General features: G+C 44.3%; 1 protein-coding gene across 7 annotated transcripts in view; it reads right to left on the reverse strand.

The window, feature by feature from the left end:
* MITF (melanocyte inducing transcription factor) overlaps window positions 1–26,561 on the reverse strand; it is a 99,593-nt gene extending 73,032 nt beyond the window's left edge. For 2 of the 7 annotated variants that reach the window (XM_053989164.1, XM_053989162.1), the window contains exon 1: window positions 26,338–26,561. In XM_053989164.1, coding sequence (XP_053845139.1) covers window positions 26,338–26,441 — 104 coding nt within the window. In that variant the 5' untranslated portion in view covers window positions 26,442–26,561. Of the gene's footprint in view, window positions 1–5,101; window positions 5,187–9,505; window positions 9,618–16,042; window positions 16,110–26,027; window positions 26,047–26,337 lie in introns of those variants that run through there. The other 5 variants (XM_053989166.1, XM_053989165.1, XM_053989163.1 and 2 more) reach the window with 5 other exon arrangements.
* Window positions 26,562–27,067: the final 506 nt, after the last annotated feature.

Consider the following 27,067-nt stretch of genomic DNA (forward strand, 5'->3'; position numbering starts at 1 on the left):
AGCCAGGCTGCTGACACCTGCCCTAGAAACCCTCCTGAAAAAGCTCCCTCCAGGCTGGAATGTCTCACGCTCCCCTGCTGTCTTGTTCCTCTCCCCTGCTGTCTTGTTCCACGGGGAAAAAGACTCCCAATACCCCATCGCCTCCCCTCACACATCCAGCCAATACCTGCACATCCTGTGCTATTCATCTTTCTCATCTTCTCTTCATCCTCATAGCAGAGCTATTACCTACAACACTCCTAATCACAGTTAATTGGGTGTCTGCTATATGGAAGAGATCCATAATCTTCAAAGCATCTCCTAAACAAACTGGTGCAGGAGAGCAGCTCATGGCATTTGGCAAGAGCACAGCAGCAGACATTACACCAAGTAGCCTTTTTGCTTCCACTCCCTGAGTCACAGCCCTATGCATCAAAGATTGATTTCACACCTATCTGGGATGAATGAGCTTTCCTAAACGTTTATGACATGCTTAAGGGAAAAAAAAAAAAGGCAGCAAAGGGAAGGAATGACTCACCAAGTATTTGCTAATCTATAGCTGATCTGCAGAAGTTGTTACATTTGTATCGTGTTTCAGAAACAAACCTGCAGATTTCAACACTAATCTCAGACCTACAGCACAACACTTTAGAGTTATGGGTTACCACAGCCGCTGGATGGACAAACCACACACAGTAGCCTTCTCCACGAGACATGAAAATACCAAGGTACACAAATCAGTCAGAAATAAAAGGCTTCCTTAGTATTACATACTCATAGGTTCAAGGTTTTTTCCTTGAACTCTGCTGTAATCCCTGCTCTCTTCTATTAGGTATAAATGGCAGCACAAATTCAGCAGATTCAAGTTTATTTTATTTCTTTTTAACCACCAAAATTCTTCTCAGGTTTCCAGAAGGACCATGTTGTCTCTTCCCATCCTCAAAGGTATTTGGCACAAGAAGAGGCAACGCCTGTACCAGAGCTGAACAGATAAACTGCCTCCCTTGGCTGGCTGAATCACTGTCTTAAATTAAGCACAAGGATATGGAAAATCCCAAGCTTTCCTTTACCTCCCCATATTCCTACTCCCTGTTTCAAGGGGGAAGTCCTACACAACTTCAGGAATCGGTTTTGCCCCCAGGTGCAGACAAGTAAAGTACATGACAGCAGGCTCCAGATTCCTTGGCCCTGCAATATTTTCTTCTCCCAACAGCAGCCCTTAAAGTTACTTTTAGGAGATGAATCCACGCAGAATCCAAGAACACAGGTGGTCTTTATGCAAGGAAAGGGACAGTAACACTCAGAGCCAGACTTGGAGCAGAAGCTCCTTGTTTAGGGAATCCTGAAAATACCCCAGCACAGATTTTTTGCACCACAAATATTGAAGCCTGAAAAAGGTGAGTAGAAGGAAATGGCACCTACAGAAAAAGTTTTAAGTTGCCGCAAAATCCGTTTTTCATTGAAACCAGCGGGGTGGGGAAGGGACAACTAGGGAGGTTGGACCTACCACAGTCAGTGGTGCCAACAAACTGAACTCCGAATTAGGAAAATGAGAATTGACACTACAGACCACACCACCAATCCCAGCAACCTTCACAACGGCTGTTATCAAGTTCAATAAAAGAAAGCAAAAAACCCAGTTATTAGGGAAGCTTATCCCCTGCTATTCCCAAAGCAGAGAGCTGTGTCCACTCTAGCAGATGCTCACTTGCCTCAGAGTTACCCAAGCACATCCAACTCAGCCAATCCCCCAGCAACAACCCAACAGCAGTGATGTGCACAGGACCCAGGCAAAGGATTCCCTCTTGCAAGCAAAGCCACACACATCACTCCACACACTTTCATAGAAACTCTCATTTTCCTTAATCAGCCAAAGACTCAGGACTGTGCTGTCCCACCTACAAGAAACAACGCAATCTTAACAACAAAACCTAAAACGTGCACAAAAATAGAGATGTCAAACTTCAACACCAATGTTTCTCTAAAATTATATCCATTGATAAGTTACTGGACATCAAAGCAGACAGAAGACAAGTAATTCTGCAGTGTTCACACCTGATGCTGAACCTCCATGTTCCACTGCCACCTGTCAGATGTGATGGGACAGAAAGTACATCATGGAAAATCAAGTTACATCCCTTAACCTCCACCAAAATAAGGTGGAGTTTCTATCAGATTAGGGGTTTTCTTACTTGTTTTGGTTAGTTTTAGGGGGTTTTGATAATTTTCCCCGTTTTTTTCCCTTTTACTTCAGCAAACCCAAAGCCTTTTTGCTAGTTTTGATGCTTTCTTTTCCCCAGCCCTATTTTTACTGTGTGTGGGCACTTGAATTCTCTTTTATTACAAAAGAATTAAGCACTCAACAACCTTAAAAGCCGTGTTTCTTTTCAGTATGTTGTTCCTATTGTATTTCTTTTATGTTCCCCTTCAATGGCTACTAACATACCAAGCCCAGGACTTTGTTTTTTTTTAAATGAAGCAGATCTCCTGACAGCACTGGCAACAGAGGCATTGCTTGAACAGAGGACCCAACAGTTACTCTTAACAGTGTGTGGTAATAAATGAGACAATCCCCATCAACCCTGGCTAATAACCACAGTTTCACACCCTACAAAAGTCCTGCTGCTTGGCAAAAGAGGAACAGGCAACCTTCAATTAACTCCTTCTTTCTTATTTAAATAGTTTCCTGAGCTTACTGGTGACCAAATCCAGTTTGGCAACTCATGAGAGCATTTTATTTTGGTGGGAAAACTCCAAGAATTCGGTTTTCATTCAAATAAAATCTGAAGCTGACTTCAGGTTCTCTTGTGGGTTTAATGTCACTAGGGAGGAGTCTGATCTTTTGCCAAAACATTAAGTCTTCCTCTCCACCAGGTAAATTCCCATTGGGTAACAGCTGGAAAAGAGCTGGATGACTGACACACACGAATCCGACAACTGAAAATAAGCAGATTGATCTGTTATTCCCATTCTTGCCAGCAAGTGTTGCTGTTTACCAAGGGAAAGCAAGAATGGAGGGGGAAAAAAAAACTGAAGAAAAAAAAAAGTATTGCTAAATTTTCTTATTGTGTTTGTACCCAAATCTTTCCATGCAGAATTCTGATTCATCAGTTGAAACTCAATGTGGCTTCAGAAGAACGTGCTTTCAAGAGCTTCTGAAAGCAGAAAGCTTGCAGACTGTTTTCTGAAAAAAAAGAACATGCATATGATCATCTGCAGTGTTGATAAGCACATAGCAAATGCCCAGGGAGAAATTTGTGTGGAGAGATAACTGCAGAAACTATACTTAGTAACAGAGTTCTGCATCTGTTAAACTAACTCTGTTGGCACTGCGCTGAAAATTTATATTCACGAACACGTGTTCCAAATGTTGTGAAAAAGATACTATTTTAAATCCTGGTTTATGTAACCTGAAACATCTCTGAGAGCTCATGGAGGTATTTTCACTGCGTATCAAGGGGGAGCAGAGCCTGGTGGTCCCAGCACAGTGGGGACTCAAACGAGCCAGTGGTGTGAGGGCAGCAGAAGCCCTCAAGTTAAAATGACAGCAAAAAGCAGAGCAAAGCCCCAGCACCCACAGAAACAGGTTATACAATCACAGGCCTAAACGTGGATGAAAACTAAGGCTTTAAAACTGGGGTTTTGCTGTTTAAACCGCTGCCACTCAGCACGGGGAGCTGATCTTTAGCACAACATTTAAGCAAATCCTCCATGTTCAGTATCCCATGACATTCCGTTTTCTGATCAAGCAGCAACATAGGATTCCCAGGCAAGCCATAAAGCCCTTAAGAGGCCTGTAGATGAAAATAATATAGTGCAGACCTCGTGTGTGACAGTGAATAAGACAGGAACTTCATCTGAAGGCAATGAAGCATTTGATCACCAGTTTATAGACAATTATATTGATCAAGCTTCCAATACTTGTTTTAGCCATCTTATTTCACTCTTACTTTTGGTAGGGGAAAAGTTCATTACAGACTATTTATTCCCTTCTATCATCAGCCACTTTTTAAAGTCCTCCCATTTTATTTTTGGACAGAAGTTTTTCTCAGAAGTTGGGTAGAAGGTTCCTCTCTCCCCAACACACTGACAGTGCCTCCAAATGTAGACCAAGCAGAAGCCATGGCAAACTACCCATTTTTGCTAACTCCTTTGTGGTTATGCCTCTAAGTGCCAAACAGAACTGCATCTCTGGATGCTGCTGTAAATAACTGCTGTCAAATGGAATAAGGCCATTCACCCCTAAACCCATAGCTGAAATCTCATCAAATGGCTGAGAATAGTCTCTGTGCTTGACAGCACCTGAAGACCACTGTGACACCTTCCTGCAATTATAACTGAACATATGAGGGACTCTAAGTTTGAAAGATTTTGGAGAAAGAAAGAGAGGGAGAAAAAAAAATAAAGCCTGAAAGTTGCAGGGACTCCAGAAAAACTGTTTTTTACTCAGTTAAACAGCCAAAAGCAGTATTAGATTGTACCACCCACACCAGATTTGCTCAGAACCCTTTCCTCCTGGCTCTCAGGGGCATATCCTGATACCAGTTTTGAAAAGCAGCCTCCCCCTTTAACCACCATCCATTAAAATACTTTTTCTTAAAGCTGATGGTACAGACAAGCCCTACAGTAGTCACAGAGAAGGTATTTTTTCTTGCTAAGCCATCCTCATGGCAACAGCCAGAAATACCCTTCAGTAACCCCTACGTGTCAACAAGCTCCATTCCAGCCCAGGCTGTTTGGTATAGCAGTTCTTTCACAAGTCTCTGGTGGGACTGTAAATTCTGGCAGTGTCAAATACATTTCCTTTTATTACAAAACCATTTTGAAGCCATCAGAAAGACTTCTCATTTGTAAACTAGCACTTCTATATTTAGGATGTTACTTGGATTACAGATTTATTTTTTCTTCCTGACACTGCAGAAATGGAGGAAAATAAAAGGCAGGAACACTAGCAGAGGCAAGCAGGCAACTTTTCAAACACTGGAAAAGGGTTTAAGCTCTTGGAGAAGGGGACTGTTCCTCTGGATTTGAAGGAAAGGCCCAATTCCCACCTTCCAGATGAAACACTGTCCCTGATTTCACCCCTCTGTAAAATGGAAACTCTTCCTCTGGCCAGGCTCACCTGTAATGTGACTTGTGATTTGCTTCAGAAAGCAAAGGGTCAAGGTGTTACAGGGATGTGGGTGAAAACCCAAAGATTCATTGAGTACCCAAACAGGAGAGGACCACAGACTTCCATAACTCCCGATTTCTTCTCTGCTGAAAGCACAAAAACAACCTACTGACCCCACAGCCAAGCCAAGGGAAACAGGTCCCCCTCACAAGGCATCCGCTCCCCAGAGACTTTCAGAAACACTGGACTAAGTTCTTTTAACATGCACACTGAAGTACATCATGATGTGAACTTTGTGAGTCAAATAAAATATGACATATAGTTAATGAAAGTACAGATTTCAATGGTTCAACTAAACTTAGACACTGGGAGAACAAACAAGTCTCCTGTACATGCAAAGATGAACACAGACCACAGCTTGGCATGAAAGACTGCTACATAAATTCTAATTCAAACTACCAAACACAACTGAGAGGATAATGACTAATACCCCATGTAAAGCAAAACTCTTTCTTATGGAATTGGGAGATTTTGGTGTCTTGGACTGGATTCTCTCAACTCAGATGAGTTTGTTTTCACCAATTCTGGAATATCTCACTCAATTACCTTCTCAGGGTAAACTATACCCAAGATTTTGATTCCTTGACTAGAACCTACTCTGCTGCTAAAACTAACACCAAGGCCTACCCAAATGGCTTGGTACAAATAAACTGGGGGAGGACTGCATACATTACTTCCCAGATCTCTGGATAGACTTTTTTTGGGGGTGGAGGGCACTGTTCCAATAGTTTCTTAAAATTACGGCAGCAGAACAGAGTGTGAAGCTGGGTGGCAAGGAGCTGCCAACACATCAAGCACTTGCAATGATTCATTAGTCCACACTTTGAGGAGTTGTTCCTGGGTTGGAAACAACGAGAGAAAGAAGGAACGAGACATCCAACCTGCCAGAGCTTGGCTGAGTGGCACCCAGATCCCAGGTGCTGGGCAAGGGAATGGGAGAGGCAGAGTCACACTCTGTCCTGTTCAGCACCCTGTCTCCAGTGGGAAAGGGCACAAGCCCAGCTACTCCCTCTGCTCTGCTCCCCTCCAGCATCCACAGTCATTAAATGAGGGACAGAGCAACCCCAGTCCAGCTGCCCTCAGTGTCTGGTTTGTCCATGATACTGCCCAATCTTTTCAAGCCCTCCAGTACAAACTACCTCCAAACACATGTGTTAACTACCTGCTTAAGCTTATTACTTTCCCTACAAGCCTGTATTATTTAATTTGATGTGTTTACTTTTATTTTAATCCAGGTAGGTATCTCGTGAAATTATGGAAAAGTGACTTGCATCTTGAAGTCGTATGTGTTAGCTGGGAGAAGAAAGACTAAACCATGAGAACAGGCACTGGCAAGGCACCACTTTGATGGTTCAACATTTGTATTCAATCATCTAATATCTCTGCCTGTGCATTTTCTTTCAATGAAACCATTACCATAATTTCCTATTTACTGAACCCTAATCTCTCTCTGGTTTTCCTATTGAAGTTTTTTCCAGGCTTCCATCCTCCCCTTTCCCCCGAGAAAGGGTCTTTGAAAAGTTTTTATCAAATGTAATGTGCAATTCAGCCTGCTCCAGCTATTTCCAGATGGCCTCCAGTGTGTTGAAGTTATGCACTCACAATTTTACAATGGAGAAGAAATAAATGGAAGCAAGACAGAATTTCCAAAGCAAGAACCTTGCAAGTACCTCAGGAATTACAATACTTAATATCTTCTAATAAAATCACACAAAATTGGATCCAATTTAGAGATACCAAACTCCCAATGACCTCACCCTTGTCTCCAACCCAAACAGCTTTTTCATGGAAAGAAGGCCACAGCACATGCAGGTATTCAGACTGCTGGCACACCTCACTGGAATCTCTTGCCTGAAAATCCAGCCATTAACATATGGAAGAACTGGAGCAAGTGCTTCTATTTTTATCATACTCCATCTTTTCTGAGTTATAATGTTCTCTGCATTAAAGGTATTTGGCAAAAGACAAAAAAGACAGAAAATTGTGAATTAGGATCAAGAATTACAGCACAGAGCTTAGTCTGGCCATCAGCATGATGGTACTGTTTTCTGTATAGAATCCTCATTCAAGTCTAGTGCTGCACAGTACAAATATTCCCATAAGAGGAGCTCCTGAATAGCATTATCAGGCAGCTCTTATAGGAGGACAGCCTGGAAAATGAGGAGACAAATGTGTCTCCATGTTCCTCCACATCTAAAACCAGAAGCATCAGTAAAGCAAATATTCTTTCATTACAACAGGTTTTGTCACTTCACCACAGGCATTACTTCCCTGACATGCCACATCTTACCTGAGACCCTACACGTATCCAAGGCCCTGCTGCCATCAATCTCTGGGCTGTAATAAACCACCACAAATACCCAAGGGGACAGGGCTGGCACCCGGAGTTCCAGGTTCCTGATTCTCGAGAAGGAAAGCTGGAAGCTGGTCACCAACAATGCCACATTTCTCCAACAACACCTGCTCAGTGCTTTATCCCACTTACAAGGGAAGATCCTCAGGGGTACCTCCAGGTGTACCTGCCCCGACCAAGTCCATCAAGAGCTCTCTCCAGGGCAGGACACAGAGCAGGGTTCTGCCAACAGCAAGGCAGTGGGTGTGCAAGGACTCCATCCCATCACGCTGACAGCTCTGCCTCATTGTTTCCCCCTGCAGCCATCTGCTTCTTGTGGCTTATTCTGAGATGGCAGAGCTGCTGTGAAGCAGCCCACCAGCTCCCCTCATGCTCACACAGCACCTACCAGCAGCACGGGATGCTGCGTCCCGAGCAAGGACCCGAGGTGCTACAGTAGAATAAGTCATAACACATGGAACTAAAGCTGTTTACAGAACATGGTGTTGTTGGAGCTTCCCAGATATACTGCTGACAAAATAATATTACATTTCATCACAATTTCCCTGATGTGTGTCAACAGCAGAGGAGCCCTCTTCAACCAGTGCAGCTGAAAGCACCATGTATCAAAGCTGTAGGTCTATATTCAAAGCTGCTGAGGAGAAACAAGGTTTATATTCTGATTAATTGTTCAGGATGAAAATATGGGCTCTGACATAATGTAATAGCTATTTTGGCACAACTTTTGAGGAGCATGAGTAAGCAGCCTCTCCTAATTGATGTGCAGATCCTGGAGTGGGTAGTAACTGCATAATAGCTTCATGTTGTCTTCTGAAAGTTAACACAGATGTGAACCTTGTCAAACTAGTCCACAGTTACCAGCAGCAGCTATTCACTATAAGAATTTAACCCCATTTCATCCTTTATCTACACTTTCTGTCTTCCATGGAAAATGGATTAACACAGGACAACTTGGCCATCACAGCCTCAGTCAACACAAATGGTTCCAGGCCCCCATGGTGGCAGGAGAACTCCAGCAGTCCATCAAAATCCCTTGGCTAAACAAGTTACTATCCAGCAGCAGAGCAGACAGCAGCCAAGTGTGTGGTTAGACAACAGCCAGCATGTTCTAAGACAGTTCAGCTTAGTCTGTAGTCAGAGGGGTTAGTGCTAACCTGCATTATGTGGTATTTGCTGTGAACCAGGACTTTGCACACAGATAACTCCTGCTGTAGAGCTGACAGCAGTAAATTATTACACAGAATGAACTCAACTATGCTTGAGCTGTAAGATGATTAGCTCAGTGAGCCTGTATTTTTGGGTCATGGTTCCTCTGGAGTAAGCATAAAGCTCAGAGGAGAGCCCTGGCAGGTTAACAGACCACTGGCATATGCTTCTTGTTCATTTCAGAAATTCAGTATGTCAAGAATCAGACACAAAGTCCTCAAACTGGATTCATTGGTAAAGGTGCCACTGGCTTTAAGTGTGGTACTTGTCACACTTTCTACTGGAATGCTGGTTTTAAGACAGCAAAAGTCAACTGAATACAAAGAAACAACCACAGGCCAGCAAACATGCAACTCACACATGACTTTTACCATGTTTTTATAAGGCCAGCAACACAATTTTAAGTTCCATCCAACCCAGCATAACTGCAAGCTGCCACAGCAGGAGGAGTCTGGGCCACAGTCTGGTTCTCAATCCTCTCTTGGGTTGGGTCTTGTAACTGTGTGGCCATAGCACAAGTCAGTTCTGTCAGCAGATAGAAAACCTTTCAAATTTCAACATGTGTGGTTCCTTCCCACTGAATCAGTGAGATAAACCAACTCTCCTTACAGTCATTTAGCAGCCCAGGTCCTTCTCAGGACTGAGCACAGCCATACCTTGCAGAGATCAGGTGTAGCACAAAACCACACCCGCGTAGTGCAGAGTCCTTCTGACACGCGTGAGGTGAACTTTTACCCCACATTACTGCCTTGGAAATCAAGTAGCTAAGTAAGTGATAAGAAGCTATTTTTTACCTTAAATCACTCAAATGATAGCGAAGACAAAGCCTCTGATTTCACATCCCTACGTTAGAGAGGAGATTGTTGGAAAACACTGAGCCTTCTGCATCGTCGCCAACAACATTTTCTGAAGCAGACAATGACAAAGAATTGGTAAAAGTGCACTTTCATATGAGACTGCACATTACAGGTCAAAAGCATGATAAATAGCACTGCTCTGCAAATGTCCATGTTCTGAACTGGATCTGTTACACAGTCTCTGGTTCCCAGACCAGAAAGAGATGTGTAATCAGCATTTTGTGTATGCAATGCCCAGCATAAAGGGGGAAACCTGTGCTTTATCCTTGCAGTCACCCAAAACTCTTGGGCAGCAGAAACTGATGCAGTGTTCCAGGCTGTTTGAGAGCCTGTACCTTATATCCAAAGGCAAGTCAGCCTGTATGAACCGGTGTGATGCCAGCAGTCCAGCCCTGAAAAGTGCAGGATTTAGCAGCTGGCACATACTCCACACATCACACATGCAATAAACTGACACCTTCTGACGAAAATTAAACACATCTGTACTTAGTGCTGGGAGTAGTTAAACACTCACCTTGTCAAAGGAGCTGGGGACTTTTCTTTACAACACTAATGGCCATGGTAGGATGTATAAAATACAGGCACAGCAGTATGAAAAGCTCTACCAACTAAACCACGAAGACCAGGCCAATTTCTGTGGAGCAACTCTGCTGTCAGCAGGTGTAATTTTTCCTTCATGTACCACCATTTGTGCCTCTTTTCAATAATAAACACTGCAGAATATGCTGGAGTTGGGGTTCAAACTTCCATTAGAACAGAAAAGGGGATCTTATCTTTATAAATCTCTCCTAGCCCCTGCAAATACCTCACGCCTTTTGGCAGTTGTAAGGTCACAGCCATCCCATGTCCGGATTTCAGAAATAGCTGTACAATAAAACCTCAGTGCAACAAAAACTCAGTGTGCAATGTGACAAATACCAGCTCCACTACTAACTCCCAATTTAATTCAGAACATCCCTTAACCTTGCAAGTGCACAGGCAAGACTGTGCCTTTAACACACTTCTCATTAAGAATTCAGCTCCGTGTAAACTGCATATAATCAAATTTCTGCACTACCCCGTTTCGGTTTCTCATTACTGCCTATCTTTCATGTTTTAATTCACATGACATTAGATTTGCTGCACTAAATGAGCACCTTCTGAACTCCAGAATAAAATGGAGGTTAATTACTAAACCAGATTTTTAAGCGAGAGTAAAACTCTATTAATGCCTAAAGCAATGCTAAACTTGACAACTTAATTGAAGTTAAGCATTGCAGAGTTAAACTGCCCCAACAGCTTTACTCGAGCTGCAGCTCACACATTAAGACCTCCCAGGATCCCACATTTTACACAGATGACAGGGGACAGGACTCTTGACCCCAAATCTTGCATTTGCCATTTTGTGATGGTTTTGTAAGCAGATGTCCAGACCTCTCCCCCACCTGCTTCTCACCTGCCTCATCCACACCACTGAGCCTTGGGATAAAAATGAGGAGACAATGAAAAGCAATGGGTAAAAGAGCTCTCACTTCATGAATTACAGGTAGATGCAAAAACTGCTATCAAGATCTGCCAACATTCAGCATTCACATGGTGTTAATTCTGTCACCAAAGCACTGAACAGCTAATCATGCCATAAGTATGCTGACTTACGCAGGTATTGCTGCTCACTGTTAACCATCCACAGACACTCTAATCTACACAAGAAAAGCCCAAAAGGATTGCATAAATGCTAATATTATCCTCATCTAAAATCGTGAAGTAAGAAGGACCACTGAATCCACAGGGTCCTGGGTTCCTTTGGAGCTTCTAGATGGCATTAAGAAATCTTATCTCTCCCCCAAAAAATGCTGCTTTGGGAAACCACCTGTAACTTTCTGCTTATTTCTCAACAGTTATTGGAAATGCAAAAGGAATGAAGTCTAGAACAGTAAGCATGGTTTATTTTCTATATGTGTGCCAGTCAACTGCAATTATCTGAGCATGTCAGAGCTGGAGAATACACAGAAATGAAGGCAGCCTCAGAAAACACAGACTGGAGACTGAACATGGTCACCTTGATGGCTGATACCAAGTAAATCAAGTGAGACTGCTATGGCAGGACATAGCACTGTTTTCTTGCTTGTTATTCACAATGTCATTGAAGATTTTTATTTAATTGCTACACTTCATTTTATCCTGGAAGACATCTCTGAAATAAACTTTTCCAGTAATTCCAATAAAATCTTCTTTATGCTAAAGAACATATTCTTTAAAATCTCCAGTTTATTGGCCCTTGAAGCTGCCAAAAATAATCTGCATGAAACTAAAGCATAGTCCTACAGAGCCAAGACAAGATCAGTCCCAGCTAAAGATCAGATGCTCAATTCCATGTGATATGTATTTAATGTAGCTTGGCCAAAGTGCATGGTGTGCTGTCCTGATGAACAGAAACAGCTACAGGTTACAGAAAGCCTTTTTGGGCACAGCTCACGGAGGAACCGATTCTAGAATTATCCCAGAGCAAGAAATGGCCAAAGTTCATGTTTACTATTTTGGAAGTAATTTCAACTTCAGTGTATGAATTCATAGCAGACAAGTTAGTGCTGGTGCATCAAAGAACAGGAATATTTTAGTCAACAGCCTGGTGGAATTATTATACATGTTAAACAGTCCAGATAATATCACAAGCAATGAGTATCTGTCGAATGCTCTGCACAAACAACACCAAGGCACAGTTCTGCAGCACTGGACATAACCTCTGCTCTGAGGCTGAACTGCTCATTAAATGCAAGGTTATGTTGTAGGGTGCTTTGTATCCATCCACAACAGGCAATGGCAGAGCTAAAAGCTAAACTGTGTCAAATAGGGCTAAATCAAAATGAGGAAGAAAACTTATCAGCCCTTGAGCCACAACTGAAGGATGCAGAAGTTTTGTCCACCAGGTCTCAAGCCTGACCTGCACAATCCATTGTTTTTAGGGCAAAATCCAATAGTTTAGCTAAGAAATGCAGCCCCTTGTTCTACTTCAAAGAGCAAAGCTGAGGGAGAGCAGCTTAGGGAGATGTGCAGCCTCCTGCATAGTCCATCTTGTGTGCATTCTGACAAAGAAGTCAGGAAACAGTTTATGTATAACTCAAAAAATAACCCAAAACACAAAAAAAAAGCTCCACACTTTTTTCACTGTGAGGGTCATCAGTACTGGAAGAAGTCATCCAGAGAAGTTGTGAAGTCTCTGTCCTTGGAGATACTCAAAACCCAGCATGACATGGCTCTGAGCAGTGAGGCTGGACAAGACGATCTGCAGAGGTGCCACCTCAGTGACTGAGTCTGGGAAAAGCTTCAGACAGTTGGAAACAACTGTATTCTAAACTTTCAGATGCTGCCCCTGTGACACCCAGCATCAAATGTGACAACATTGTGGCTGGCTTTGAGAACAACCCAGTTTTAGATCCAGAAAATTGTGGTCATATCGAGCTCCTTTTCCAGAGAAGTGACAGGAGCACTCCCTGTAACAGTAGGCAAACACACATATAGGGGCTGAAGGAGCTTGTCTGTGATATAAGCATGTGCAGATCTAAATACTCATCTCAAACATTATCATCAGGACATCAGAAACTAAATGGGCAGTTAAGTCTTTCAGGGAAAAAAAAGAAAAAAAAACAGTTGATACTTATCATCCTCTGCTAAACAGATTATATACCAAAATTCAGTTAATTCTGCTTCTCATGTTGAAAAGATTATGAATTTATCTTTTTCTAGTGGGATTTTTCACTTTTCTAAGTAGTATTTCAGTGAAAGTGGAACATATTAAAATCACAGTGTCAGGCTCGAAAGTACATCAGATTTAGGATCTTGCCATATGCTGAACACTTTCTCCCAATCCAACAACATGGATTTGAGCTCAAACCATGAGCTGAAACCGAAGCACAAATAGTTCTGAGCAGCACAGCTCACATGCTTCAGGCTTGGTGGATCCCTCCTGTGTTTGTTACAGGCCTGGGGCTGCAACAAGATGAAACCTACCAATACAAAACCAATTGAATTATTTAGGATTCTGAAATAAAGATTACACAGAAGTGTTGTGTTGAACAAAGGTCTGATTGAGGCAGATCTTTAAACACATGCTTAACTTCAGCTGGCATTTAAGTCTGATCTCTTTCAAAGAAGCCTCATCCTGAACACTGGATGCTTTCTTAGCTTGCAGCTCTCACTATGCCAAAGATTTAAAGTACATTTAGGGGGAGGACAGTCTATGCAGGCGTTTGCTCAGGCAGAATGCTGTTGGGAGACACTGTACATCATTTTAATATTTCAATTACTTCTACAACCTCAAACAAGCCCAAATTGTTTCTAAAATTCCAGCACATCAGACACCTCCCTGAAGTTTAACTCAAATTTTCATCTTCTTCTAACAAGATGCCAGGAAACAGAAAAGAGCCTGTTCCCAAAAACTTCAATAAAATTCAGTTAAATTACCCAGATGGTTTTCATTCCACAGAAAATACTAAACCAACAGTCTGCAAAGCATAGCGTTTTCTAAATACACAAAATAAAGAGAAAACAATGCACAAGTGGAAAGTGCAAATGCCGAGCCCATTATATTTTTGTTCCAGCAGAAATGCAGCACAATCAATACAATCTTGCACTTCTAAAGGACCCATCTTTCTGCTGCCAGGGGTGCTCTGCAGCTGTAAGCACCACCAAATAAACTGCACGCAGTTCAACCATTCAATCTCCCCTGTGCTACATGCAGAAAGGAGGAACTGCATTCCCACCCACTTAACCTCCAAAACCCAGCATTCCCTACAGCACAAGAAGCCAAAGAGCACCTGCTGAACAACCTATGTACTTTGAATGACTCTGCAAGCAGCCAAATTTAGCAAATTTGCTATTTTCTCCAAAGCACAGCCTGATTCTGCAGCTCTTAAATACAGGGAAAACTGTCTTAGATTAAATAGTGATTACAGATTTAGAATTTCAAGGGCTGTGAAAGTCCTTGCCACAGAAAATAAACCCACTGAGAAGAGATGAGAAGAGATACTGCAATTTTCTGTGCCGTGCTATTTAATAAATCTCAATGCAAGGAATTAAATTACAGATAGGGAAACAAGCATCTATATAATTACACGACAACACCTGAAATCATTCAAATCCACCACCAGCAGAATCAGAAAACTGATCAGCAAGAGATGAGCCACGAATAAAAATCTCTCCGCAGTCAGAGATGGATATTCATCCCTCTCACATGGCATCTAACTAAAATGTTTCATAGCAGCAGGGCAGGAGCTATCCCACAGCAGGGGATGGGACTGGTTATCACACAAACCAGCACCATCCTGCTGAGTGCACCCCAAAACTGAGAGGAGAAAACGGCCCAGTGAGAAAGCTCAGTACTCAAACTGAGTTTCTCAAACAGCAAGAAATCCCTGAAGTATTTCTTCTTTAGATCATTAGTATGTTTTCTCATGCAGTGGTGCTGGCTGTCCTCATCCCCACCCTGCTCTCGCAGTCCTTGGGGAGAGCAGGACCCTGCCAGCTGCCCTCTGTGCCTTCCTAAAACAGCTCTTCAGGCTGCCCAGGAAGAGCTCTGAGGATGGAAATGGTGGGATCAGCAGCTGATAAAGCCACCGTCAGGGGCCCCTGGTTGAAGCTCACTGCAAGAGCCACCTTTTCTCAGCAGCTTCCCTTCACGGAGCTGGTGCCCAGCGTGCCTCTCAGCACAGCAGAGCAGCTTCCAGGAACACAAGATCACTGGACCTGTTTCTCTGCAGGTCTGTTTATAGTCTCAAGTGGTGCTGCAAGGCAAAAAGTCACCTGGTCCCCAGTTTCAAAGAGCAAGTGCCTGAAGATCCCACCTGAGAACCAAGAACACACGCCCCAGACTGGGGCAAGAGACCACTGCAGGCACAGACAGGGAAACTTTGCCTTATGGACATCTTTGCACCTCAGCACAACTCTTACAAGCACCTTCATTAGAAAGGCTAAATGAGGGATAATTATGACTCCTCCACAAAGGAGGACAGCTTTGGAAAGACAGCAATTACTGCCTGCTTGGGGGGATCTCTCCCAGAAAGGAGGAGGCTGCTGTAAAAGTAAGGTTGGCCAATTCCTTGGGAAATACCAAAAAAGCTGCAAGGAAGACCACCTCTCCAGCTCTGAAAATGTCCAGCAGCAGCACCAAGCCCCCTTCCAGCCAACCCTGGTTTTGTTTTAGGGGCAGCTCCAGCACCTTTGAGAGCATCATAACAGGCAGACCCATTTCACACTTTTCTACATTACTTGACACACTTGAAAAACACAAAGTCCTTGCTGGCCCACAGTATCTTCGGGGCTAACAGCCCCTACAGCACAGCTTTGTACAGTATCAAATGTTGCATTAGCTGGGTACCAAATTATCACTTGCACAGTAGTTTTGCAATTAGATTGAAACTGTAAATTGTGCAACCAGCTAAATTAAAAAACAAGTTTGTGATACAGACATAATCTTAATTCAGCTCCTGCCTTACTCACCTTACTCCTTTGTAACTTGTTTCTACACAGATTCAGGCTTCTTTTGCTGTACCACAAATGACTTCACATTCCTAAAAAATTAAGCACTCCTAAGAACTAACGTATGTTTGTCGTCACTCTTAATATCCACCTTTGCCTGAAGCTGCTTCACCAACACACACCACTCTGAGAGGCCTTTTGGGCATCAGAACCCATATCATCCTTCAACTTCCTTGCCTTCCTGCAACATTTCAGGACTCCTTCCCTTCATCCAACTCTCTCTGCCCCAGGTATCATCACTCTTACTTTGAACAGGTCCCCATATGTCATGCTGTGACCTCAGCTACCAGGATTGGGACAACTACCTTTTAGATGGAGCTGAAAACCATCTAATTTCTGAGCACATCTTACTTGCTTCCAGTGGAGCTGTTCCACTTTGTACCAGTAACTATTTTCTGGAGCAATGTCAGAATATCCCATGAAAATACTCTCTCCCTTGTCTTACACCAAGTCACTCCTGCCCCTACCAGGCTCAAACAACACTATACAAGGCAAAATGGAGCAGCTTCTGCAAAAAAAAGACACCTCATAAAGCCCATGGTTTATTGGTTTGGGCACTCCCAAGGATGGTGGGCACTTTAAATCCTGTGTCTTGAGTCACAGTCAGGACTGGAATTCAAAACTTCTATGTGCTGAGTGGACAAAGCTGGGGCAGGGGGATGTCATACTACCTGCTCTTCCTCATTTCTGTCACAGCACACCTGCCCTGGGCACGTCCCTGCGAGGAGGGTTTAGCAACAGCTCCCCTGGACCCAACACCCAACTCAGCTCAGCAGCCTCTCACAGCCTGCCCTGGACAACTCAGGCATTCCCCAGCTCCAGGCCAGCATTCACTTTGAAGCCACCCCAAGTTCTTTAACACCCAGACACCCACCTCATGGGTTTTTTTTTAAATTCCACTAGGCAACAGAACACATAAAAATGGGATGACGCAAGGCTAACCCAAAGCTCCCCTAATGAACATAGCCCCAAGTGTCCAACAGGATGTGACAGGTGGAGGGGCAGGCGAGCCCAGCCGAGATGAGGTCACAAAATGAGCACTTTGCACAGCACACTAGTAATCTTAAATTCCAAACTCATTATGCACAAGCCTAACAAACAAAGGAGCAGCTTAGCAGATTTACAATGTACCTTCTCCAAGGGTGGAATAATTATTTATCTGATAGCAACCTCTGTGATACAACAGCAATAAATAAATAAATGATCCCAGCGACTCTTGTGAACCGTGCCTGTGGCTTCACTAGACAGACTAACAGCTGGAACGTGCATTTAGCTGGCTGAGCTTGGGAAGAGTTGCAAATATTTGCTACAAATAAAATAAAGCTTGCTAGACTGAGCAGAAACCCAAACACAGTAGTTAATGGCATCCAGGGGACACAGTGCAAGAGACCCACAGGCCCCTGAACTCCTTCCAGCTTCCAATGAACAGCTCCTAATTTTTTCTCCCTTTACTCTTCTCTAAGATCATTCCCTCCTGCATGTGTACACATGTCAGTACCGTTCTGATTTCACTCTCTCAGGTTGCAACTTTTATCCAGACCGAAATTCACAAACATTATAGAAAGGGTTTGTATTCCTAATTTGGCTTTACAGCTGCATATCACCATGCAGCAACGCATCCAGAAAAAGCATTTCCAAAGTCATACTTTATACAAGCTCTCGCCTTTATTTAGATAAAAACCCAAAGAATCCTGAGAGGAAATAGTACATGTGCGTAAAACATGCTCTCCCACTCAGATCTCTCAGATCCTTTTCCACTTCCATGGCATTATTCCGACCTCCCAGTTTGAAGGCCCAGAACCACATGTTCCCCTTGCCCATATTCCCAGTTTCGCACCATCTGACAGCTTCCTAAGTCTGCTCCCATCTTCTCACCCTGAAACAGCACCTCCAGCCCAAGTTTTCTAGCTGGCTGCTTCTCTTCCAGGAAGGATCACAGCAGTTCCTGTTTTATGTGTTTATATGTTACAACAGGACAGCTGGCAGTAAGATTAGTAACACTCATTGATTGCTCCAGTCTCCATCCTACAAAGCATCCTTCACTTGGGACATTCTGGTTGTTCCCACTTCTTGTTTCTTTTCTCCCACCTCCAGACCCAAATTCCCCTGCCCTACTTGTTTCCCCCATTCCCCCAGCAGTTTGTGTAGTCACATATTTGCAAAGAAAAGAGACAATATCTCAGCATTTGGGTTACAGGCAAGCTTTAAAACAATATACAATACACACATGTTATCATCATGCTGCTTTAAACTCATTAAAACTGGCAAGATTCCAGCACCTAAATATCTCACAGATTATCAACATCTTTCCAGGAACCCAAAATACCAATATTCACCCAGATCTTCTCAGAATTCACCCCAAATCAATTCTTTAATGTAAGAGTAGGCCAAACCAGGCACGTAATCCTTGCACACAAACATTGCTTTTGTAGATTTAAACAGACAAAGACATCCTTCCAGCTTTTCAGTGCTCTCTTCAGAAGCAGCCTCACAGGATGGTCTGAGAAGACCAGACCCCCAACATGCTCTCCCCAGCCACACCAGCCCAAACAGCAGGTTCAGGTGGGCTTATGCCCATTTTGTGCCAGAAGAGCAGCACAAAGGAAGGTGCAACCTACCTGTGAATCTAGAGCAGTGTTTTTTGGGGAGCAGTTAAGGAGGATGAATCCAATTCTTCCCAGAGGTGGCAGCTGCAGCATCGTCCCCAGTGCAACTGTTTCCCTGAGCTGTAATATCCCTATGAAATACCAACTGCAGGACTGGGCTCCAGCCACCTGACACTACACCTGAGGTGCTCTAGAGTAAGAGAAAAAGGGTCTGAAAAAAAGGCACTTATCTGCTCTTGATGCTCATTTCTGCATGGAACACAGAATTCATAAACCCCACATCTGCAAATGTATGTTCGCTTGCATTGTAAGGGAATAATCTTCATGGGAACTGATTTTAAAAAAAACTTGTTTACGGTTAGAGGCTGCTAATTACAACATTAAAATACTAGCCCGAACCCCACATTACACTTGCATTCTGTTTTACATAGCAGTACACGTAACAATCATCACAGCAAGCTGCTCTGTTGGCTCATGCTGGAAGAAGTAATTATACATCACAGCAACACAATTTTGCCCTTCAACCTGTCAGTCCAGTCCATGCAGCAGCTGCGAGCAGCAGGTCAGGGAAGGGGGGAGCCTACAGAGAGTGTTTCTACATAATCACTTACCACTGAAGAGAAAAAAAGCTAAAAACCACCAGCCCCTGGCTTGCATGGTTGGCAGAAAGCTGCTAATACAAACATTACAGCAGGGATGTTACCAGAAAAAATGAGCTCTATCCAAGGGCACTACTGGTGTTGAAGTATTAGCTGAGAGCTGTAGTGCAAGCCCTCCTTAGTAATTGTCACCATTTTTGTGCCTGTACCAGTGGTACCCACACTATCCCGTTTCACTTGGACACTGCTGTGACCTCTCAAACACCTGTTCTCAGGTGAAGCCCACAGGCAACAGTGACTAAGGCCTATGCAAGTCACAAGCTGAATTTCTGGGCAAAGACACTGAGACAGAGCCTTTCAAAAGGCACCCCAAACTGTTAGTGCCCACCCACAGCAAGCAGAGCCTTGGGGTGCCTAACACTGAAAACTGCACTTAACTTCTGCCCCTGATGGACTGGAGAACAAGCATGACCTCTTCCAAGACTCTGGCTCCAGTGAACCTGAATATTTCAATCTTGACACTCAAAGCAGCATCAGGTTTTTCACAGCTGTTGCAGATGAAGTAGTGGCATAGTTATATTGTGAACATGCAATAACATTCATTTTCCTGTGCTGTTTTTTTTTCTCCAGTATGAAATGAAGTGTAAAACTACACACAAGCCATTAGTTGTGCTGTTACTGTTTAACTAGAGATTATAAAAAATAAAACATCACAGTTCTCATATAATGATAGTGATGCAACAGTTAACTGTCCAGCAAAATCTGCCATGCCAGGCTGCTTAATCATGTTGTCTTTGTTCCAGCAAAAAATTATATTAAAAGACAGTTAATTTTTCCAAGCAAAAACGTTACAGCCTGTGTATTTCAAAAACTTTTTGAATCCAAAATAGAACGAGACAGACAATAATGGCCAAGAGCCTGACCAGCTTAATGGAAGTTGGACTCTCATTTTGTTCCCAACACTGAAACAGCAGATTGTTCACATAAGACAATTAACAGCCAACACACAATTTCAATCGTTTTTAGCAGAAAAGTAAACAGAAAATTACTCCTTCTGTTTAATTTTCTAAGTCTTAAAACATGTTGCTTTTAAAAGCAAACACAGAAACAGGACAGCATCATTAAGTGTCAAGAACAGGTTTCTCCTGTACCATCATTTTTAAGCAGCTGTACTGATTTTTTCCCAATCAACTTTTAATCAGAGAACATGTTTAAGAGGCTGAATTTGCTTGTAAAATAGTACATCTGTGAATCTCTTCTGCTCTTGCTTCCAGTTTTCTCCTAGATCCTGACCAGACTGTACAGCAGGAATTAGTCATGCTGCCTACCACCGTGCTGGGAAGGACCTCTGATACACTGCCCTAAGTGCCAAATAAAAACATAACACAGTGCACAAGAGGCTCTGCAATTACTTGTTAATGACAGTGGATGGATTCACAGCAGCCCCACAAATTCTATACCAGAAGCTTGTGAAATGACCTCCACTCTTTGTGGGGAAATGAGCACTACCAGGGGCAGCCCAGCTCTCCATCAGCAGGGCTGCACAGGCTTATTTTCAGCCTTTTAAGAGACAGAATATATTGATTCTAATTATCACCTGGAATCTGCAAACCAGCATCCAGCTAGGGAAGTTTCCTGCTCACCAGAAAAGTATGGATTTATTTCAAGCACATTGCATATGTACTTGTACACAACTAATGCAGCCAGCAGCTTGATAAATAAAAAGCAAACACATGTGCTTGCTAAAAGATGCACAGTCAGTGCAGCCAGCTCAGCCTCAAAATATCTGTGCCCTCTCTGATCAGCTTGGCAGCCACACAAAACCCTCCAGAGGAAAGCAGGCCAGGGAAGCAAAAAGGTGACGCTCAATAGTTCGTATCAAAGCAAATGCTGAACTGAATTTCATGGGCTATTTCTGTTTCCTTGCTAAATAGCAAAGGCCTATTGCAAATAGCAGAGTGAGAGTTTTGCAGGAGAGAAAAGGTCACCCAGGATCTCTCACCATGGCAAATGCTGTGCTACAGGGAGCAGTACCGGCTCCCCGTGTAATGAAATATACGGAAATACCACTTATTGTCTCCACATGTTTATACAACAGACACTCCAACAGCAGCCTTTCCTTTTAAGACTGTTTTCAAAAATAAAAAAGTACAAAAAGATGTGGTGAGGGTTTCCTTCCCAGTGCAGCGAATTTGAGGTGCAGAATAAACATGGAATTATTGACTCAGTCACAAAAATGTTACCAGAGAGATTTCAGAGACATACTTCTGGCTTAGCTCTACTCCCACTGACGTCGGTTCAGACTTCTACCACTGATTTCAGGCAGTGCTGGCCTACGTAGCACTTCCAGCTCAGCTATTATTACCTTTTAGTTTAAAATATGTAATGTTCCTCTGTAACAGACGGAAAAATATTTCAGGAACTTTTTAAATCTGTTCCTCCAAGATACATTTTGATTTTTTTTTTTTTAATCACACTGAGACGGTTCCTGGATGCAAGAACATGTGACCTGTTCTAAATAAAGGATATTTTCCACTTCTTGCACAACTGGAACAGATATAAGCAGTAGCTTGAACAAACTGCATTGCAGAACCCAACCAGAATATAAAACACTTGAACAAGATCCATAAATAGCAGTAATATGAAAAGACTACCTCCAATAAGGCACAAACTCAATGTTAAGCCTAATGTAATCAAGTTCAAATTCAATCACGCTGCAAAGTTCATTTACAAAATTAAATTTGATCATCTGCAGGCTAAGGCACTAGGGCACTTTAGAAGAGTCCTCTTTGGCTCTAGAGTAAGACACACATTTTTGAAATGTGTGCTATTTGGCAAAATTAATATTTCCTCAACAATCATTGTGTATTAAAAGGGAAGCTTTAACTAAATCAAGTATTGAGCAGTTAAGAGGAAAAAAACAAAAAGAAATGCTTTACAGAGGGTCCTAACTGGAGAGAGACGAGGCACCAGCTGATATAAGTAAAATACTGAAGGTTTGCACAAAGGAAAAGGTTTTTGGACAGCAAGAATGAAGATAATTTTATAAAGACATCACTGCTTTAATAATGACAAACTCTACATCCCAATGTTATTGCTCATAAAACAAAAATAAGCCTCCTAAGAAACTATCATGCAAATTAAATGCATTTCCTAATGTTTTCTTCCACTAAAAATACTTCAGTAACTGCATCATTCAAGTGCTTTTTAAACAGTCTGAAAACATAAGCAACAGAAAAGGGCACAAATAGCAGTAATTTATCTGCAGGTTTTATTAAAAGCATGGCAGTAAATTACAACAGCTGACAATAATTTGCTGGAGCTTGCAATGTCACACAGACCAACCTAATGGAAACACATTGCAGACAACAAAAAATATGGAGAAAATCAATTTAATATAGAAAACTTGACTGCATTTGTCACACCTGGGTTGGTTCAGAGTGCCCTGTGCAATGGCAGGCTCTACAGCCTTTACCTCCAGATACCAATTTGATATCCAAAACATTGCCAAATGATTTAAAGTGTCCACATTCGAGATGTAACTCAATCCTCCAGTGCCCTGCTGACTGCATGCAGACACGTCAGGACCTGTGTTTACTCTTGGTAATAAAACTCCATCGATTTCATTGTACACTGCTTGTACCAGGAAACAAACCTTATTTGCTTGTTCATTACATAAACACATTCATACTGAAGTGTATGTACTTGTAGATTAAGACTATTATACTTTGGGAATATGGCAGGAGAGGAATAAAATATGAATATGAGGGGGAAAAAAAAAATAGACCTCATTGTCTTACTGGGTAGCCTGAAAGCCCATTTTCCTCCCACAGAGAAAAGTGACTCTGGAGAAACCAAAGCAACTGAAACATCATCTCAGTTTTCAAAGACATTCGACCATGGCAAATTCCAGAGATCTCATGAATGTAGGTATTACTTTGCCCAAGGATCCAACTTCTCATGAGTCAGGAGGGTTTGGGAAGTATGGGTTTGACTGATCTATCTCAGCCCCATGCATCCTCTCCACCCCCTGTGATTAAAGCTTTTGCTGGGCTTACATTTTAACTTGGCCTCTAGCATTCAATTGTGGCTTGGCCTAAGTTAGTACAGTATTTACTGCAAAAAGCTTTTATTATTGGACCCCTTGCGGCTTTGGATTGCAGACCTGAATTATGAAACAGGGATGGAGTAACTGTGAGGACACACTGGAGAGGAGAAATCTTTAACTGGATGTCACATATTGGAAAACAAACGATGTAGGAGGAAGCAAATAGGAGAGTTTCACTGAGAGAAGGACGGCAGTATCAGCAGGGCTGAGTTAAACTGGTCAACAAAACTGCTCCTTCTTGATTCAGAGCACTGACATTCTTATCTATTTCTCAGCAGGATGAAATTTTCTCTGTACTCACAATTTCAGCTGCTATGAGTAAGCCAAGGATGCTTCTCAACTCTTATGGTTAGAAAGATCAGAGAAAGCCCTGAATGTTGCTAGGAAATCAGCACTTCTCACCAGGGAAAAGAGCAGATTGCTGTTTAGACTCAGCTCCTCACATCAGCTCTGGTCTGCCTGCTCCCCAGGCACCCTTCCAGAGCCAGGCTGTGGAGAGGGTAAGAAAGCAATTCCCATGGCCACAGTCCCACAGCTACACCACGCTGACCTGCTGCTACTCCACTCACTGCTATGCAATTACTCCTGATTTACATCCACAAGAGAAAGCAGCAGGGTGATGCTGATACCCTCGATAATCATCAGTCAGACTGGTTCCAGGCCTGAGCAAAGCTGAAGGACTACAGAAGTCCTCTGAGATATGATCATGAAACAAACAGGTTTGGGAGCAACTTCTGCCTCCTGTTATCGTCAAGTTTTATCAGCCTGGCTCCAGGGACAGGTTTATATGGACCTGGCAGGGCCCCTGACTCCTCTGCATCTTCATCTCCCACAATACCAGGAAGACAGCTGAGACTCTCTCCCTCGAGGTACGAGCTGTACGTGAGCTGGGCAGGCTCCACACTGAGGTTCACATGTCAGCTCACTATCTGCCAGAAAAACCATGGATTGTTATTCCACCCTCGGGGCTGCCTCTTCTCACACACATGATTACATGTGGAGGGACACGAGGCAGACTGGGACGAGCTGGTCACTGCTCCAAAAAGCTGTCCTGGAAACATCAGGGCAGATGTTGGTCTGAGGCACCACCAGGATGTCATGATGACAGACCCCTTTAAACCCAAAGGGTGGGCAGTGCTGTCTCTGCAGGAATATCAGGTAAGGATGAACTGGGGAAATTCACTCCAGGAAAGTTTGAAGTGACAACATTTAGAAGACAGTAAAATACTCCAGTGCTTCATTAGAGAGTTTATTCACTTCTCCCTGAGAGAGGTGAACAATGCAAGGCTGCATTTGGGTCCCAAAGCATCAAGTAACAGGAATTAAAAGCAGTTGCAGCATCTGTGCAATGTCAAATGCAGACCTGCCACCTAAGCTCCAGTGCAGACCTGCTATCCATGCTCACACCAGGAAAGCACAGACAAACTGCTGACTACAGAGAGGACAGCCACAGAGGGACAACTCCTGCACACCAGTTAGGACACACAGCTGGTACAAACAGGGCTACTGGGCCACAGCACAGCAGTCATGACTGCTGCACTCCACTGGCAACACAAGCACTAAACCCAAAGCCCTGTGTGTCTCTCAGCTGCCTCCATCACAGCTGGAACCCATCAGTGCTGGTGAACTCCATCTGCTCTGCACATTAGCCTGGCTCTCAGATAATTACCCGGGTAATGGCAATTTCCCTGCATAACCTTAGGGAGTAAAGGAGTTCTGGCAACTTCAGTTCGGCTGGATGGCCTGTTAGGCTGTGCATCACCACCACTACCTGCACCACTTCTGAGCCAGACCAGGGGTACAGCATGAGGCAAGGCTGCCACGAAGACAGGCCACAGGAGGTGGCCCCACATCTGTAAGCCCTTGTGACAGCAACAGAATTTTTAACGCCTCTTACTACAAACCTTCAGTATTTCTGAAAGATTCAGAAAATGATCAAAAAGTCATTTATTTACTTTGAAGTTTGTCTGACAGGCTGTACAATCCAAACTCATTCTAGCACCTTTTTTTTTTTTAACATTTACATTCTTATTTATTTTTCCACTACACACAGACGTAAGAGGAGCAGTGTTCAAAACTAAAAAGTGAATCTAGAGTCAGGCTAACAACAGACCCGATGAAAAACACGGTACGCTTGCAGCAATGACCTTATACTCAGCAGAGTGCTGCTAAGGAGCGTGTTGAGGTGAAATGGAGGGTTCTCTGAATGAAAAAACAGAGGGAGAAACGTGCCATAGCTGACAAGGTGGATGCTCAAGGCGCAGGACAGCACTGACTTTCTTTTTCCAGCAGTAGGACGAGCAACGGGTCGCTAACAGCCCACAAGGGAGGGAAACACACACAGACCGCCTTATTTTCCTCTACAGAGCGTATCTACGCGATGCAGCCGCTCCAGATAAGCAAACAGAGTCTATTTCAGGGAAGAACCGCTCTAAGAAGAAAGTGACCTACCTAGCAAAAGTTTTTAGTCCCCAAGCAAGTAACAAACACGCTCTCAGGCTCAAAAAAAAAAAAAAAAAACAAAAACAAAACAAAAAAAACAAAACCAAATAAGCCACACACAAACACACAAAAAAAAAATTAAAAAAAAAAAAAAAAAAAACACCAACCAAAGCCAAACAATCAAGAACAACCTTAGACGCCACAAGACCTTGCAGCTACCAGACCCTCCGCAGCTCCGCGCTCGGACGGGGTCTCGGCCGCGGCGCTCACCGGGGCAGGCGCGGCCCCGGCCTCGCCCCCGCTCCCGGCGGGGCTGCCCCGGGTGCCAGCCGGGCCCGCACGGCCAACAATGCCCTTTACATAACGCGGGCCCGGCCCGCCCTCCGCCAACAACGCCGCTATTATGGCACGGAGCGCTCGGCGGCCGGCCCGCTGCGCAGCGGCGGCCGCGGGGATGCTCCGCGCCCGCGCACGGCGCGGACCCGCGCCCCGCGCCCCCACCTGCTCTTGAGGGGCTGGCTCTTCAGCTCGTAGTACGTCTTGGGCTCCTCGTGGAACTCCTCGCCCACCTCGAAGTCCGGCACGATCCCCGACTCCGCCTGCATCGTCGCCGCGGCCGCTGCGAGAGGGAGAGACGGGAGGTTACGGCTGCGGCGCCGAGCGAGCCCCGCCGCGCCGCCCGCCCCGCTCCGCTCCGCGCCGCTGGCTCGGCTCACACACAGCGCCGCCCGCCCCGCCTGGGACTTGTAGTCCGCCCCGGGGCCGGCCCGGCCGCCTCCGCCCGCCGCGCACTACAAGTCCCGCCGCGCCGCGCCGGGAGGGCAGGGCCGCGCCGGGCCGCCGCTGTCAGCCCGAGCGCGGGGCCGCCCCGTCCATCCCGCCCCATTCCCAGCCCATTCCCAGCCCGTTCCCATTCCCAGCCCGGCCCGGCCGTGCGCGCCACCTGCCGCCCCCTCCCTGCGCCGCCCCGCCCCCCCCCCCGCTGTGACGTCACGCTGCTCTGACGGCACAGGTGCCACGCGTGACGTCACGCTGCCCGCAGCCCCCCCCGGCGGCGGCGGCGGCCGGGGCTTCGCCCTCCGCAAAGCGCTGCGGGTGTCCCTAAAACCACAGAATGGTGGGATGGTTTGGGTTGGAGGGGACCCTAAAGCCCGTCTCGTTCACGCCCTGCCACGGCAGGGACACCTTCCACTGTCCCAGGGTGCTCCAAGCCACATCCAGCCTGGCCTTG

The sequence above is a fragment of the Vidua macroura genome, chromosome 13 (genome assembly GCF_024509145.1).
Source record: "Vidua macroura isolate BioBank_ID:100142 chromosome 13, ASM2450914v1, whole genome shotgun sequence".
In the NCBI taxonomy this organism is placed as follows: Eukaryota; Metazoa; Chordata; class Aves; order Passeriformes; family Viduidae; genus Vidua; species Vidua macroura.